This window comes from Micropterus salmoides, unplaced genomic scaffold (assembly GCF_014851395.1).
Source record: "Micropterus salmoides isolate LMB-PRFRI ecotype aquatic unplaced genomic scaffold, ASM1485139v1 Ms_hic_scaffold_5, whole genome shotgun sequence".
NCBI lineage: Eukaryota > Metazoa > Chordata > Actinopteri > Centrarchiformes > Centrarchidae > Micropterus > Micropterus salmoides.
This window is the reverse complement of record NW_024044237.1, coordinates 23,678,141-23,693,365: the sequence shown is the minus strand read 5'-3', so window position 1 is coordinate 23,693,365 and position 15,225 is coordinate 23,678,141. Positions and strand designations below refer to the sequence as shown.

Here is a 15,225-nt window from a genome sequence, read left to right as displayed (position 1 = left end):
GGAAGTAGGACTGATAGCGGTTACATCTCAGGTAGATGAACTGCAGGGACTACATTATAAATATTTAGGCCGTATCATTATTTATTTATATGCTTTAGCTATATGTAGTGCATATTATCGACTTAAATATGACGGCAGCAAATTTTTAGGGTAACGCCCATTCAAGTCCTCTGTGCTACAGCGACCAATAGGACGAAGGCAGTGAATTTAAAAACGAGCCGCGGTGGCTGAGAAACAAAATTTGTACCAAAACAACTGAGAGCAACGGGACGAGCAGCGATTAGCACACACTGACTGAGGTAACCCTAAAACCAGTGTATCGAAGTTGCTGTTTGTTTCTATTTGTCAGCGCTTTTGTATTAAGTAATGCCAGTTGCTAAGTTTTATAAACTAACGAAAAAGAGTTGACGTGACTAACGTAAGGTAGCTAACCCAGTTACTGGCTAACTCAGTGAAGTTTGCATGTTTACAAAAGTCGCAGACGCTAAAGTTTCTTCTAACTCGTTGCGGTGACCCACAAAGATTTAACTATCAAAGTGTTAATATTAAACCAAAAATGGAGGATAAAGACCAACAGAGAGACAACAAGCCTGTATTTCAGCAGTTTAGGCGCTAGCGGAGGACCGATGTCACTAGCTAATTAAGTGCTAACGTTACCAGAATGGCTATGAGTTGCAGTGCACTTCTGTTACTTGAATGTCTCGTGTCAAGTACTGCGTAAACAAACTGGCTGCCAGCCTTAGTGGTTTGGACCCTCTATTTTTTATTTTTTTCCCCCTTTCATATAACCTAATCATGTGATTTTACAGAACTTTTTATCAATGATTTTTGGAATAACCTGTGATCCTAATACTATAACCGTGACTTTACAAAATCTCAACTTACTGGCGTTTTCCTGAGCTTAAACCGCTTATTACGGTCTTCATCAGCAGATGGAGTTGGCTCAGTTGTGACAGCTGATAATTTGGTAGTGATAAAAGGACCAGACAAATGCACCCCTCCCTTCAGTGCTTCCTCTAAAGTGCTGCCCACCAAATTAATGGACTCTTATTGCCAAGGCAACCAATACTACCAGGATCTCTGAAATATGGCAGAATCCAGTCTGCTGGTGGAGGGCATGTTGGCCTCAAAGTGGCATGTTTTTTGCAGTCCTGTAGAAAGTGTGACAACATGTGAACATGTACTGATGCAAAATACTTTTCTAAGCCATGGAGTCTAGTTTATGTATTGGTAGACTTAACTTCAACAGTAGCTGATGGTAAACAAATATCAAACGAATGACACGCAAACACTGCAACCAAGACACAACGGAGTAAAAACGAACAATTTTGTTTAATCAAACGGTTGAAGTGTCTCTGTTCCAAGGCACTAGACTCCCTTGGCATCAATGGCTATTGGGTGACATGTGTGTCTGGGTTTTTTTTTTTTTTTTAACCAAAGTCACATGTTCAAACTAATCATCGACGCAGTGGTAGACGGAGGTAAAATTAATGTCTTGTCAATGGAGTCTGTTGGAAGGGGCACAATTGCCCAAGGATTACATTGCAGCCCTGTTTTGCTTCAGCCGACTCGCACTCACTCAATACAAGAGGTGGTGATGATGATAAAAATAGTCTGGTTGGGGGAAAAATACAGAAGCTACCCTTAAGATTATTTTGTCAAACTTTCCAAGATCAAAAATTAACTTCCACTGTTAATAGCCTTATGGATGCAAGGAACAGTTCTAATTAACCAATCTTGAGTGGGGGGGGTTATTGCTCAATCACATCTTTAAATGTATTTGTCTCAACTGTACAAAATCCAGAGTAGTTTTATTATACTATGACAAAGCTAGAATCACAAATTGCATTTTTCAAATCAAGTACTTGACTGTCACCTCAGAGTGTCCCATGAACAATTGTAATGTGTTGCATTAGCTAAAATCAGATTGTGTTTTCAGATACAATGGCCAACATAATTTTCGCAGAGCGAGAAAATGCATGTCTTCATCCACCTGCTTTGAAGATGAGACAGCGGCTTCAGTCTGCTCCAGGTAGGGAAATCCCCAATGTTGTGCTCAGATGTTTGGTTTTTTCTTCTGGCAGTAATGATTCTGTGTGGAAATGTGCAATAACCTTTTGCTTTTTTCCCACCCACCAGAGAAACTCTTGAAATCTCCTATGATAGCCAAAACCTTTAATACTCCCCTGCCATCTGGTCGCAAGGCATTTGGTGCCATCAACAAAAAAATCTCAACCCCTGCTGTCACCACACAAGAGAAGAAACTTGTAAAGCAGGTTAGCATAAACTAAAATGAGTTTAGTCTAAAACTGCAACCCATCTGGTCTATGCCTCAAGTACATGCTTACTAATACAATATATTTGCCACAGGAAACAAAAGTCAAACATGCTCCTCAGACCAAAGTGGAGGAATGTCCAGAAATTGAGAAGTTCATCCCTTATGACCCACTAGGTAACTATGACATCAGTTGTACAATTACATTCCAGGCATGGGACTTAAAGGAGGGAAAATGGCACTTGATCAGTTGTGACCATTTTCTGTGTGAATCTCACTGCAGCATCACACAGCTTGCTTTCTTGAGTCTGTTAATGGTTTGTTCCCTCAGGACTCAGCCCATTGAGGCTCATGGATTTGCTACATAAGAACTTGTACATGGCAAATATGTTAATGACAAAACATGTGTAGGTCTCATTCACCCATGTGTCCCCCCCCATTATTTTTCCAGAGTTTGAGAAGTACAGCGTACCTGAAGATTTGATTCTCCTCAGTGGCTTTGCTTTGCCTGGACTGGCCTGTTTCTCGCCACCTCCACATATGTGCAAGGTGGATCTGGAACAGTTTGATCCACTCCCAAACCTGTCACCTGTAAAGATGTCAAAACATTCAGGTATCAAGTTCCTATTAGGGCTGCATTCATGCTTGTTATAATACAATGAAGCACACAGGGTGGCTGGTCTAGTTAAAATCCTCACCACAGTATGTGATTTCATGACACATCTATACTTGTGATATGGAACATTTCTGGGGCAACCACTTATGGATAAATTAACTAGGATTGTCTGTTTTGGCTATCAATTGTTGCAAATCAATGCAGTTAATCATTTTGTTTACAATTATCACCAAGATCTGACATGGAGATGTACTTTGATTCATGTTTATATGTACGCTCATATTGCCCAACCTTAGTGAAGTAGAAATGGCAGTTCTCTCTTGGTGAACACCAAAAAAAGATGTATAAAAATAAAATGTACCTAAGTGGTGTGTTAATTGCTTGTTTACATTTGACACCCCAGTACAAGGTAACTTGTCTTTCCAGAAACAATGCCCTGGTTGCTGTGAATAAGTTTTCATTGAGGCCACTTAGTTGCACATTAATGGCACCATATAACTTTTCAACCCTGACCACAAACTCTGTAAGCTTTTTTTGTGTGTGTATAAACACTAGTGAAAATGACCTATTGTGTAGACTAAAAGTTATATGCATAAAATGTTATCCTATCTGATATGCATGATGGCCAGAGGAAACGCTCACATGCAGCAGTTAAGAAGTGACAATTGTCTGGCAGCTGTAGCCATAAAGTACAGGGTACATGTTCTTAACTACAGGTATCATTAACTTGACTGCATCTCCCCCTTTCCAGATTGTTGTTCAGAGCTGGATGCCTTTCTTCAGACCCTTGATGAGCTGACCATTCAACTTCCTCCAGAATCTGTTACTGATTGAAATGTTAATGCATGTTTTTGTCAACTGTTTGTTTTTTAACTGAAATAAAGTTGTGGTTTTTTTAACCCGCTGTTAAATGTGAGTAGGGGGGGTTCTGCTCCAGTTTATACTTGGTGACGGATTTAACATATCAGCGAAGTATACACTACATTACTTCCTGCTTTTGAACTGAATCAGTGGTCACATGTGAGGGATTCTCGCTATTGGTTTTCCTGAGATTAGAATGAACTTTGTCTCATTTCCTCTTGTAAAGGAAAGAAGAACCGCGACTTGAATGTGCAGCTCATTATTCGGGGTAAAACCTCTAAAATTTACAAACTGTACTGGAATCTTGCCCGTAGCGTTTGACCGAGACTGAAGCCTTAATGTTCAACGTCGCTTCAGTTGGGAGTGAGTGTGCGCTAAATCCGTGGGTCTGAGAACAGGTGAGTACTCTAGCGTGACTATAACAAACATTGGTCATATTTAGTGTTGTGGCATGAAGCATTTACTTGAACCCCTCATGCTTTCAAAATGAGGAACTTGGTTCACTTACGCTTAAGACTGGCATGTCTGAACTTCTCTAAAACGTCTTCACATTTATATTACAAATGTTTCCCTCCTATGACACAGGGATTTAGTCCAGTGGAGGGGAAACTGTCCCCAGTTTATAATTTGACACCTGATCTCTCCAGGGTGTTGTCTAAATAAAGGGAAGTAGCCTTGAACTCGGCGCGGAGGCAGCCAAGCAGCATGTATGAGAGCAGATCGGAGGATGCTGGATGTGACTCAACTGGATCCGAACCAGCTGTCAGCAATGCCGACGCCCACGACAGCGGGACATCCAGACAGGGAAGCGTTGTGGAGCGACTTTCGAGATATGGCATGCAGGTCATGCCCAGCGCTTTCCAGCGTAGGTCGAGGCTGCAGAGGCAACAAGAAGTCATTGACAGCTCCGCACAGGGGGGGTTCCAGACTGAGGCTCCGGAGAGAGGCTCGCTCACACCCGCTATGCGTAAGAAATACCTGAAAGAGTTGCTTCTGAGCGACCCATCGCATAGCGGGTTTAGCAGCGTGCTGTCCTCGCAAACTCGCAGTGTGTGCTCCGAGCAGGACGCGGACTGGGCTTTGAATCCGATGGAGCACGCGTGGATGCTGTCTGCAGTGGAGGGAAACTATGACACCATACTGGAGTTCATCTCCGCGGACCCCTATCTGTTAACCAGGAAGGATTTCATCAGCGGGTACTCGGTCTTGCACTGGTTGGCCAAGAGAGGACACGACGAGACTTTGCTTAAACTTCTGCGGTACGCGGAAAGTGCGGGGATCCCCGTGAACGTGAACCTGCGAGGCAGCGGCGGGCTCACCCCGCTGCACGTTGCCAGCATGCAAGGTCAGTACATGGTCATCAAGCTGCTGGTCGGAGCGTTCAGTGCCAGCGTCGATGCCATGGACTACAATGGGAAAAGAGCCTGGCAGTATCTGAAGGGAGACGCCCCGCCGGAGATGAAGGAGCTGCTGGGGACCTGGGACGAGGAGCACAGCTGTGGGTGTGCGCAAAATGTCAACAAAAACGCCAACAACAACAGCGCCGGCGCAATGAACTTAACCGCATATGATGAGGTCGACGGTGGAGAGACTGCTGAAGCGAACTCCTTTACCCGGACTAAGAGGAGTGGTGGCAGCTGGAGGTTTGGGTCTTTAAGGAAGCTGCTACCCTCGTTTTCGTTATTTGGAAACAAAAACTGAGTGTTTGGACAGCAGCCTGCAATATGTGCATTGATTCACATTCATGGACCCCAACCTTCAGACCCTTTACCAAGTCATTACGCTTGCAGCTTTGTCAGCGCAGCAAGAATGTTTCTACTTCTTTAAACAAATTTACACCTGGGTAAAGTTTAATTTCTCTCCATTCTAGAGCAACACCATGTTTTTTCAGTCCTTAAAAACAAGAGAGTTTCTACTGGAAACGGACTGAAATTCCCACTGTAGTTGCAGATTGTTGTACTTGTTTTAGGATTTAAGGCAGAAATAATTAATGAAATGGAGATTCAAAGTGGTTATTTAATGGATAAGACAATACTTGGTACATTCAACCCTTCCTCTAAAAATCCTTCAAATTAAACCATTTAAGAAGTTATTCTTAAAGGTTGGGAGCCACTGTATCAATTCACCTTAATCCACGTCCAAGTCTAGACTGATTTTCAGGGAGTCATCTGGTTAAATAAAAACAACCTGAAGAAAGTACTGGTACTTGAGTACATTTTTCAATTTTGCCTCAACTTCCACTGAACCTAGCTTTAATAAACATGATATTGCATGATTGTCTAAACACTTCTTGCTGCTGACCCAGCATGCTCTTGTCAACAACTCAAATGTTAGCGATTGCCCTTTAAGTAAACATTTCATAGTTTGTCTTGCTACTAGATTAGCGTTCTTCAATGGCACTGCTGTCTTCAGCACAAGCAACACAGCCAAACTACAAATTACCACAATTTTCCATGAAACAGTGATTTACAAGTTTGCTGCGTGGTTAAGATATTGGAAAACCCCTTCAGTGCTTCTCTTTCTGCAGAGCTGTGTCAGCAGTACCCCTCCCTATGTGATGTTTGCCTCAGAAAAACACTAAGTGGATTGCTCAGCTACACATTGTGGTTCAAGGGGGGGAAAAAAGGCAGTACAACATCATTTCAAGTTTGATCACAGATCTTTTATTGTCAAACATGAGCATAACCAGAGTATCTGTACAAAAACAACTGCTGCTCCAGATAACATGGCTCCCTCCCCGCGATCAGGACCAGCAGCTGGAGGTCCTGGCAGATGTTGGAATGGAGGGATGCTTGGATCCAGGAACCCTCATGCTTACAGGCCAAGCTTGGTTCTCCTCCAGTGTCTCCTCTTGGAGTTGTACCTGAAATCAAATGTAAAGACAAACATGTCAAGAGATAACATTTAGACTTTTGGACGACAACTATTAAAAGAAAGAGTTAAACTGTCTGACAGGAAGAGAAAGTAACAGAGGGATTTAATGTATACCAAATATGTCAAGGTTGGAAAATAAAGCTACTCATAGCATTGTTTAGTGATTTAAATCTGCTCCGCATCATGAGCTTGTACGGATTGTAAACTGTGACTCAAGCAGACCATGCATCTTGTAGAAATGACCTATGTAGTCTGCTAGTTGTGCAGTTCATGCTATCAAGTTGCATTTCAGTGGCGAATACTTCACTAATAAAAATACATAGTTTAGCTATTGGGGAATCCACTTCTTACTACTGAGGTCAGAAACTTGATTTTATAATCATTTTTATAATAATTTGAGCTCAAGCTTTAGCAGTTTTATAAATTTTCTCCCTGTCATGTGGTGTTCTTATTTCCTAGGAGAACTAAACACTAAACTGGGAAGTCCAAAACTACTAGACGCCAATGAAACCATGCTCATTTCAATAAATACAAACTGTCAAATGAAGGGCAGGTTCAAAAGGTTCAGCTGAACCTGTGCAAATTCTGTTGATTTCAGAAGCCACAAACATCCTGATTACAACAGCCTGCATGACACATGGTCAATTGCTAAAGTCACTGCAATAATTAGATTCTTTAGTGAATGTCAAATGTTTTGAAATCTACTCATAAATCCTCCTCTGAAAAAGCTATTTGGTGATGGTATCATTTCTCTCTTTTCCACTGGCACTAAATCATTATGGCAATTATGGGACTTGTTCCAGACCATAGCAATTTCAGAAACAAGCCATACCATGGAATTCTTTCAGGACAGCAATTTAGTAGGCAGATAAGCAGTTTAGGTAAACAGTGTTCAGCTACAGCGCTTCCTGATCACCACCACAGTGAGCAGGAACAAGAGCTCTGCAGCAGAAAGATACTCTCAGCAGGGTTAATGACAGCACTCTACTGCAATGAAGTGCTGCAATTGCAGACCTGCTTTACATGATATGGAGTTCCTGCTTCTTCCCTGCATTAGTCAGCCAGCCATACCTCTCTGCACTTAAGTCGAGAGTTGACACAGCTCAAAAATGAAATCCAACACCGGAAGTGCAACTTTAAAACCATTAAAAACAAAAAGAAGAATTAACCTACTATAATAATACTCAGTCAAGGTTGTTGCTCAAGTTATTAAGTGAACTTTCTGTGCAAGTAAAAGTACCCAACAGTCCTGCAATAAATCCCACCCTTATAAAAAGGTTAAACTGGAAATTTTTGTATTTATGGTAATTTGAGATTGTACTTTGTGCTGCTGTTGAACAGAGCTGCAACAATTAGTTGTCAATGACATTAATCGCCAGCCATTTTAATAAATCGATTTACCACTGAGTCCTTTTCTTATTATATAAGGTTAAAATTCTGATTTCAGCATCTGAAAAGTGAACATGTTCTGTTTTCTTTACTCCTATGACCGTAAACTGAATATATTTGGGTCATGGACAGAAGGACCTCACCTTGGGCCTTGGAAAATACTGATCGTCATTTCACAATTTCTGGAGCTAACTACTAATTAATGAACAGATTAATGGATAATGAAATCGTTAGTTGCAGCCCTACTGTTGAATTGTGTTGCATTACACAAATGCATTTCTAACACCATCATGCCAGTAGGACTTAATGCAGGGCTGTTGTATGAGACTGCTTTGTTTTAACTAGGTGTGCATAGGCCAAAAGTGTTATCACAATAAAACAAATTCATATAATTTGATAGATAATTATCATGATAAATGTCAAATCATTATTTCTTTTAAGTTTAATGTCTGATTTTTGCTCCTGAGTAAAAATTTAGGAAACCAGATGGTTAATTGTGTTGTTAAACTATTCTATATGGTCAGAACTTGACAAACACTTGACACCAAACAGTGGATCACTTCACAAATCTAAGGTAGAACACTGAAAACATGACAAAATCTTTTCAAAAAATTAGTACATCTTATTTTCCAGTCCCTTTTCCTCAATAAGACATCTTAATAGAAAAATTAAGTGCTAATTGATTCTTATTCAAATTAATTAAATCAAACATTTGATATATTTAAACATTGTTAAATCGATAGAGGAAAGTATCATTACCGTTTCACTGCCTAGCCCTAGGTGTACACACATTACTGTGACTGAGTTGTAAATGGGAGTATATAGTATGTTACGCAAAGGCAAACTTTACTCAGTGCCTGACAAATCCTGCAGAAGGCTTCAATTGACTAGTAATCTGTTGTGCTGACGATATACAATGTAGTCTGCTGTAGTTATTCTTGCATCTGTGCATCTGTGAGCATCTTACTCGTCTTAACAGGACATTAAAAATATGCTTGTTCCATTAGACTGCATTAGTTAGTAAGGTGTACCTAATAAACTGGCAAATGACACATTAGAAACTCACCTGATCTTGTTCCCGGTCTTCATTCTGATCCACTGAGGAATGGGCCTGTTCTGTTTCTGCTTCTTGGCGAGGAAGCGCTTGATTCTGAAAGTCTTGTGGGACGACTACAAACAACAAAGACCACCATGTCAACAAACGTTTCTATCTAATGCGGCATGTCCGCGTATTCAAAGGAATACACATCATGTATAACGTAAAAGGGAACAAGCTAGCAGCTAACGTCTATGAAGAAAGTTGAAAGCTAACATGCGTAGCGCCACAGAGTGGGTACCGGCTAACATCATTAGGCTTTAATATGGTCATAATCCATCTTTTTAGATAACATCCAGATTTCTGCAACACCATTATAATATTTATTAATCACTAAATGTGTCGGAGCAGGTTTGAAGGGGCTGCAGACATGGATGTTTAAAGATTTTGTATTTACCATTTTGTCCACAGTCCTTTCCCGACTATGGCGGTGGTCGAAGAGAGAGAAGGAAGTGACGTTGCTCTTTTATCCAATAGGCGTCCACCAAACAGCGACACCGTGTGGACGTTTTCTTTACGTTCATCTCAGGAGATACAAATAATATGTAGCTGCTACTCGAAGATTGAGACACGATGTTTCTCTGGGGTACCTCTTTGTAAGGAAAAGTAGTCTGAAGAGCTTCTGCTAACTCCTAACTACTTTTCACTGAGTGGTAGAAAGTTCATTTGCTCAAGTACATCATTTGTGTACAATTCTGAAGTAGGTGTACTTTTTATTTGATGCTATTTTATACTTTTACTCCACTATATTTGAGATGTATGTGTTGTACTATTTTATTTATTTATTTACCTGGCTACTGTAGTTACTAATTACATTACAGATAATGACTTTTCCCACAAAACAAACAAAAAGCTAATAAACATACATTGTTATAGATGAAAATGAAAACTGGCTCCATCTCCAGCTACAATATTAAAACTCTGCTTATATGTTAGTGCATAAAATAATATATTTAAAAAGAGACAAATTGTATAGTTAGTTTTAAGGATGATTCTTAAGTACTTTTACTCAGGTTTTGAATGCAGGATATTTACTTGTAACAGAGTATTTTTACATGTCCATTTTTTCATTTAACAGACAAATTTATCCAAAGCAACTTACAATTGCTATATATGTCAGAAGTCACAAGCCTCTGGAGCAACTAGAGGTTAAGTGTCTTGCTCAGGGACACATTTATGGATGTCACAGTGGTAATCAAACCCGGGTCTTTCACACCAAAGGCATGTGTCCTAGCCACTGCATCATCACATACATCCATTGTCAACCGCTTAGCCTGCGTACAGGGTCGCGGGGGCATCATCACGTTACTACTTATATTGGATTAGATGTGAATCCTGCTTCTGACTCAGTCCTATTTCCCATTACTGATATATTTGGATACTGAAACCTGAAATGAATAGAGTATGTATGTTTATATGAACAGATGAAAATGTTTTGGACTAAAAGTGGATTACCAACTGGGCAAAGTGGGCAGTTGCTCTAAACCCAGAGGTGCCCCAAAAGCCCAAGGTATATTGCATGCCACACGTTTTGGTAATTTTATCTATTGTAAATTTGTCAAGGAATCCACACCACTAAAGTACAATATCAGCTAAAGCACAGTCTGCATTATAAGGCAATTTTGTGGACATCAAAAAATACATATTCCTAATCAAATTAATTAAGGCAGTAGGGGCAAATTTCTGTCCTAGATTCAAGATTCAAGTCTAATGTCACCAGTTAATCAGGCCTACCCATTGTTATATGGTGGAAGAGGTGAACTACTCCAGTAAAATACCTCAAAAGTCCCTAACTATAAAATATATATATATACACACACACACATATACATACATACATACATACATACATACACATACATACATACACACACACTCAACCTATTAAAAAACATTTCAAGACTGAATGATTCACCAAGGAGAAAAAAAAAAAGACATGTAGACTTAAGCAAAGAGCTCTTTTATTTCCAGTCAGAAGTGGCTCCTGTAGCATCACCAGCAGTGACGTGTTCTCATGCAGTATTCAGTTTAGTGCATCACAGATTAAGGTTAAAGGGGAGTTTCAGACTATAAAAAGGGGAGGGGGCACAGGTTGATCGCTCTGATTCTAGTCAGAAATGGCTATTTCTCCTCAATCACTGTATGAATGTATGAACAAAACACATGATCCAGGCAAGTACACATGATGTCCTTCAGCATGTCGTGCCTGTAAGACTAGCACTATGTTTTATGTTTTTAAGAAGTTCTGCACATGCGTTTAAATTGTCTGGCTCCCCAGGCGGAGTAAGATGTAATTTTTACATGTGAAACTGAAAATGGCAATGTTACCACAGAAATTCCATTCAAGACAGCGTGGAAACAATATTGATGAGCTTGGCAATGTTGACATATTTAGTAACTGAGAAGTTAAAGACCTGCGAGGTTATGTTTTACCATCAGAGTGTGATATGGATGAAGATGTGGAAAGCTAATGTTTGCTGTGTGTACAACACTACATGAGAGAAACAATACTGAAATAAGGTCACTTTGAGTTCAGTTGGTCCAAGAAAGCTTTGGCTTCAACTAATGTGCCCTAAAGCCAAACTCTTTCCAAAGGTTACGGTTACCTCTCCTAACAAATAAACATTCAGGCACTAAGAGGCTCCACAATTCCATCTCTGCCTCTGAGACTGGGAGAGCCAGATGCAGCCCTGCTTGCACTACAGTGCACGTCGCCCTGAGGCGCCACATCGCTGCTCTGAGCTTTGCAGGCCCTACTTCCCTCTCCTCGCCAAACTTAAAATGCCATAAGTAGAAATCTGCTCAATCGTCTCCTTTGTCAGCCACTTTCTCGGTCTCAGTATCTGCCTTCCTGTCGGCAGAGTTGGATTCGGCTCCTCTTCCTGCTCCACCTCCTCCTCCTCCTCCTCGATTGCGGCTTCTGGCCCCTGGCTGGTACAGCTGAATAGCTGGCCGGTCCTGATGCGAAGAAACAATACTTTTAGAAAAAACGAAAAATGCCTGCGAGGAATGATTCGGTAGGCCAGACTCATTACCTTATTTCGTAGCCGCTCTCTTTTACTGCTCTCCTCCCTTTTGCTGTCTCTGGCAGGCTTCTCGGCCCTGTCAGAGTGAGTGGAGTCTCCAGTGTTTTCACCCTTTTTCTTCTCGAAGACACGCTCTTTGTCTTTTTTAACCTCCTCCTCCCGCCTCCTGCCCGAGTTCTCTCCATCCTGCCGATCTCTCCTTCTACGGCGATCTTCGTCCTGTCGCCTGATGCGCTCCTTCTCCTTCTGCCGCCGTTCCTTCTCCCGCTCTCGTTCGCGCTCTCTGTCTCGATCTACACCACGTTCCCTGAACTCCTTACGCCCATCTTCGTCCACCCTGAGGGTAAAGCAGAAATCCTGTTTAAGTATTCTGTTCAAAGTGAGCAATGGGAATTCAAAACAAACACTGAAGCAACTAACTTCCTTCCTCGATCATCCTTATTTTCAATGTTCTGGCGCCTCTTATGATCAGCACTCCCCATGGACCTGTCCTCTTTATTTGGCTTCTCTGGTTTCTTAACCTTTTCTTTGGGCTTCTCAGAATCAGCATTATCACCTCTATCTGGCTTCTTCAGGAGCTACACAGATGCAAATAAAGACAAAATCATTACATGGAATTGCACAGAGTTAAAAAATGCTTCAATCCACTGCTGCACACACCTTAATTTTTGGTTCTTCTTTAACTTGGTCCTTGTCTTTCTCCAGAGGTTTCTCGAGCCTCTTCATCTTCTCTGCGTCTTTGCGCTTCCTTCTCTCCTCCTCCCTCCACTTGCGACGCTCCTCATCGCGTAAACGCTTGCGTTCAAGCTCCCTCCTTCTTCTCTCTTCTTTCTTTTCCTCCCTGATTCTCTGAACATCATTGAAACAGGACATGAGGTTTAGTTATGCAAATGAACATGCATAACTAAACCACACTGTTGTCCCACAGTACTTTATTTACCTGTTTATTCTTCAGGAAGTCCAGCAGAGGAGTTGTTTTTTTAGCTTGAAGAGACAAATAAATGTTTTAATTTATCCTTCCAACAGTGTAACTGTTTTAAAATATAACCAGTAATGTTTCAGTTTTAATTAAAGGGTCTGTTCACCTACCTACAAGTTCCTTTGATTTTGCCTCAAGCTCTTCCAACAGGGTCTCAGGTGTTGATGCCAACTTTTCTTCATCTCCGTTGTAATATTCAAGGAACTTCTTGTATTCTGGATCTGAAAGAAAATATACAACATATCAATAAAGACATGTTACTGTGTGTGGTTGGACTGCTTCTCTGAAGCTTTGTCTGGTGTGGAGTATTTTAAAACGTTTCTTAATTGAAATAGGGCATTTAAACGTCAGACAAAGCTTAAGAACAGTTCACACATGTACTAAAACAACTACTAGCATTAATCCAGGTTATTTTAGGCAACTCTTAAGAAGCAAACGTCAAATTTAATCACAAACACATGCATACCTAGCATGCATGATCACCAAATCTCACATTTTGGACATATATAATCTATACCAATAAATATCTTTACCTTCAACAATTGTTCCACATTTGGCATCCCTTTTCTTACTTCTTTTCTTGGCAGTCTTCTGAAAAGGTGCAAACTCCACAATGGCAGGATACTCCTGTCCTGTTTTAAAAACAAAATGTGGACATGCATGAGGCCTCAATTCATGTCTGAGAAAAGTTTGTCTATTTAGCTATAAATGTTTGCTCTCCATACCTCTGCTGTCGATGAAGACATATCCATCAAATCGATCTCTGAAGAGAACTATATCCTCTTGATTTTTGAAATTTATGTACGCCCTTGCGAAGAGGTGTGGGTAAAGACTGAAAGGACAGAATACTCAAGTCAGTTCACACTATTATTAGAGTCGCTGGTGGTATTTTTTAATCATGACGTGTCTTTTTATCATATCACCTGGTGTCGTTGGAGAAAAACTCCAGGTAGTCCACCTCTGGGAGAGGTTGCAGCTGCTCCTCCAGCTCTTCCTTGGTCAGACTTGGTGGTAATCGTCTGATCACGATCTGAGGAAAGATTATTGACAATGTCAACACCATCACATCTAGGAGAACAATCAGCCTGGGAAAAGAGGGCAATAAAATGGCTAATATTATCTTAAAGTTGGGGCTAGTTCAAGTGACAGTTTGTCTGGCTTCAACGTACTACATAAATTACAAAGTAGGCTATGTATGATATATCTGACAAAATACAGCCAGTTAAAAACATGATGTTATTTCATGAAACTATAATTATCTATAACTGACGACTTAACCTTTGCTAACGTAGCTAGTATTAGCATACAGTTTACCTTTGTCATGGCCTCTTTCTTTTCCTTGGGCTTCTCCGTCTTTTCTCCATCTTCACACTTTATTTCCACTTTTTTCTCCTTCGGCCGAGTGTTTTCTTTGTCTTCCTTCATAGCTGAAAAGTTACTTTGTCCTGGGGTTGAATTTCATCTCATCCCGCGGACTTGTTTACTTTTTTAGCAAGTTAGCCACCGGTTAGCAGCAAACCAACTGATGCTAACCGTACTTCCTCTTTGACGGTTGGGCCTGCAGTTCAGCGTTACCGCAGGAGGGCGGCGCTGTGAGTGAAAGCAAACCATGCAGTCTATGAAGCAAACGTGGATTTGAAATTATAATTTAAGATTTTGATTTGTATTTTTTTTTTAAATCTTCGGATTGACCATAGACCGTGTTTGACTGAAATAGTAATTTTCGTTGTTTTGTTTCACTAAAAAATAATAACCTTAAAGTAAGCGAAATTCAGCTTCCCTTTCAGATGCCCTTCAAAATAAACTTTCGCAAGTTTAAGTTTAAAGTTTAAGTTCATTTTGTATATGCCACACAAAACAAGCGAGTGTTTAGTTAAAGTAACAAAACAAGTTATATTTGCTGCTGAGTAAACTTTGTCTAAATATTCAGTGTGAAAACTACATTGTAATTTCTATATTTAACTATTGAAGCAACCTTTCAACACGTTCATTACAAATACGGCAACATTTTTTTCAGAATGTATACAAACGTTTGACAGCATAATAGTGAAGTCGTTTGTACACAAATTATACGGGTTAGATACCGCAGTCTTTGTAGGTTTTCATTTG

General features: G+C 40.5%; 4 protein-coding genes and 1 non-coding gene across 6 annotated transcripts; 2 read left to right on the top strand and 3 right to left on the bottom strand.

The window, feature by feature from the left end:
* Window positions 1-150: 150 nt before the first annotated feature.
* On the top strand, window positions 151-3,790 carry pttg1 (PTTG1 regulator of sister chromatid separation, securin). Its single transcript, XM_038699450.1, has 6 exons — window positions 151-299; window positions 1,940-2,032; window positions 2,140-2,276; window positions 2,371-2,452; window positions 2,727-2,888; window positions 3,643-3,790. Exons 2-6 carry the CDS (start codon window positions 1,945-1,947, stop codon window positions 3,723-3,725), a joined length of 552 nt encoding a protein of 183 aa, XP_038555378.1. The 5' UTR covers window positions 151-299; window positions 1,940-1,944; the 3' UTR covers window positions 3,726-3,790.
* Window positions 3,791-3,897: 107 nt separating this feature from the next.
* Window positions 3,898-5,948, top strand: sowahd (sosondowah ankyrin repeat domain family d). 2 transcript variants are annotated; one of them, XM_038699448.1, is made up of 2 exons: window positions 3,898-4,150; window positions 4,400-5,948. In XM_038699448.1, the coding sequence occupies exon 2, from the start codon at window positions 4,458-4,460 to the stop codon at window positions 5,451-5,453; it is 996 nt and encodes a 331-aa protein (XP_038555376.1). In that variant the 5' UTR covers window positions 3,898-4,150; window positions 4,400-4,457; the 3' UTR covers window positions 5,454-5,948. The 2 variants fall into 2 exon arrangements, with proteins under 2 accessions (XP_038555376.1, XP_038555377.1); XM_038699449.1 differs by having other exon boundaries at window positions 4,338-5,948.
* A 444-nt stretch (window positions 5,949-6,392) lies between these two features.
* rpl39 (ribosomal protein L39) lies at window positions 6,393-9,617 on the bottom strand. Its single transcript, XM_038699453.1, has 3 exons — window positions 9,509-9,617; window positions 9,082-9,185; window positions 6,393-6,615 (listed from the first exon to the last, which is right to left on the bottom strand). Exons 1-3 carry the CDS (start codon window positions 9,509-9,511, stop codon window positions 6,567-6,569), a joined length of 156 nt encoding a protein of 51 aa, XP_038555381.1. The 5' UTR covers window positions 9,512-9,617; the 3' UTR covers window positions 6,393-6,566.
* Window positions 7,511-7,647, bottom strand: LOC119889466. The gene has a single exon (XR_005442059.1). It is a non-coding gene; the product is annotated as a small nucleolar RNA SNORA69 (small nucleolar RNA).
* Window positions 9,618-11,050: 1,433 nt separating the features above from the next.
* Window positions 11,051-14,688, bottom strand: upf3b (UPF3B regulator of nonsense mediated mRNA decay). The gene is made up of 10 exons (XM_038699440.1): window positions 14,431-14,688; window positions 14,040-14,146; window positions 13,842-13,948; window positions 13,650-13,748; window positions 13,227-13,337; window positions 13,078-13,121; window positions 12,798-12,986; window positions 12,558-12,715; window positions 12,147-12,474; window positions 11,051-12,069 (listed from the first exon to the last, which is right to left on the bottom strand). Exons 1-10 carry the CDS (start codon window positions 14,539-14,541, stop codon window positions 11,914-11,916), a joined length of 1,410 nt encoding a protein of 469 aa, XP_038555368.1. The 5' UTR covers window positions 14,542-14,688; the 3' UTR covers window positions 11,051-11,913.
* Window positions 14,689-15,225: the final 537 nt, after the last annotated feature.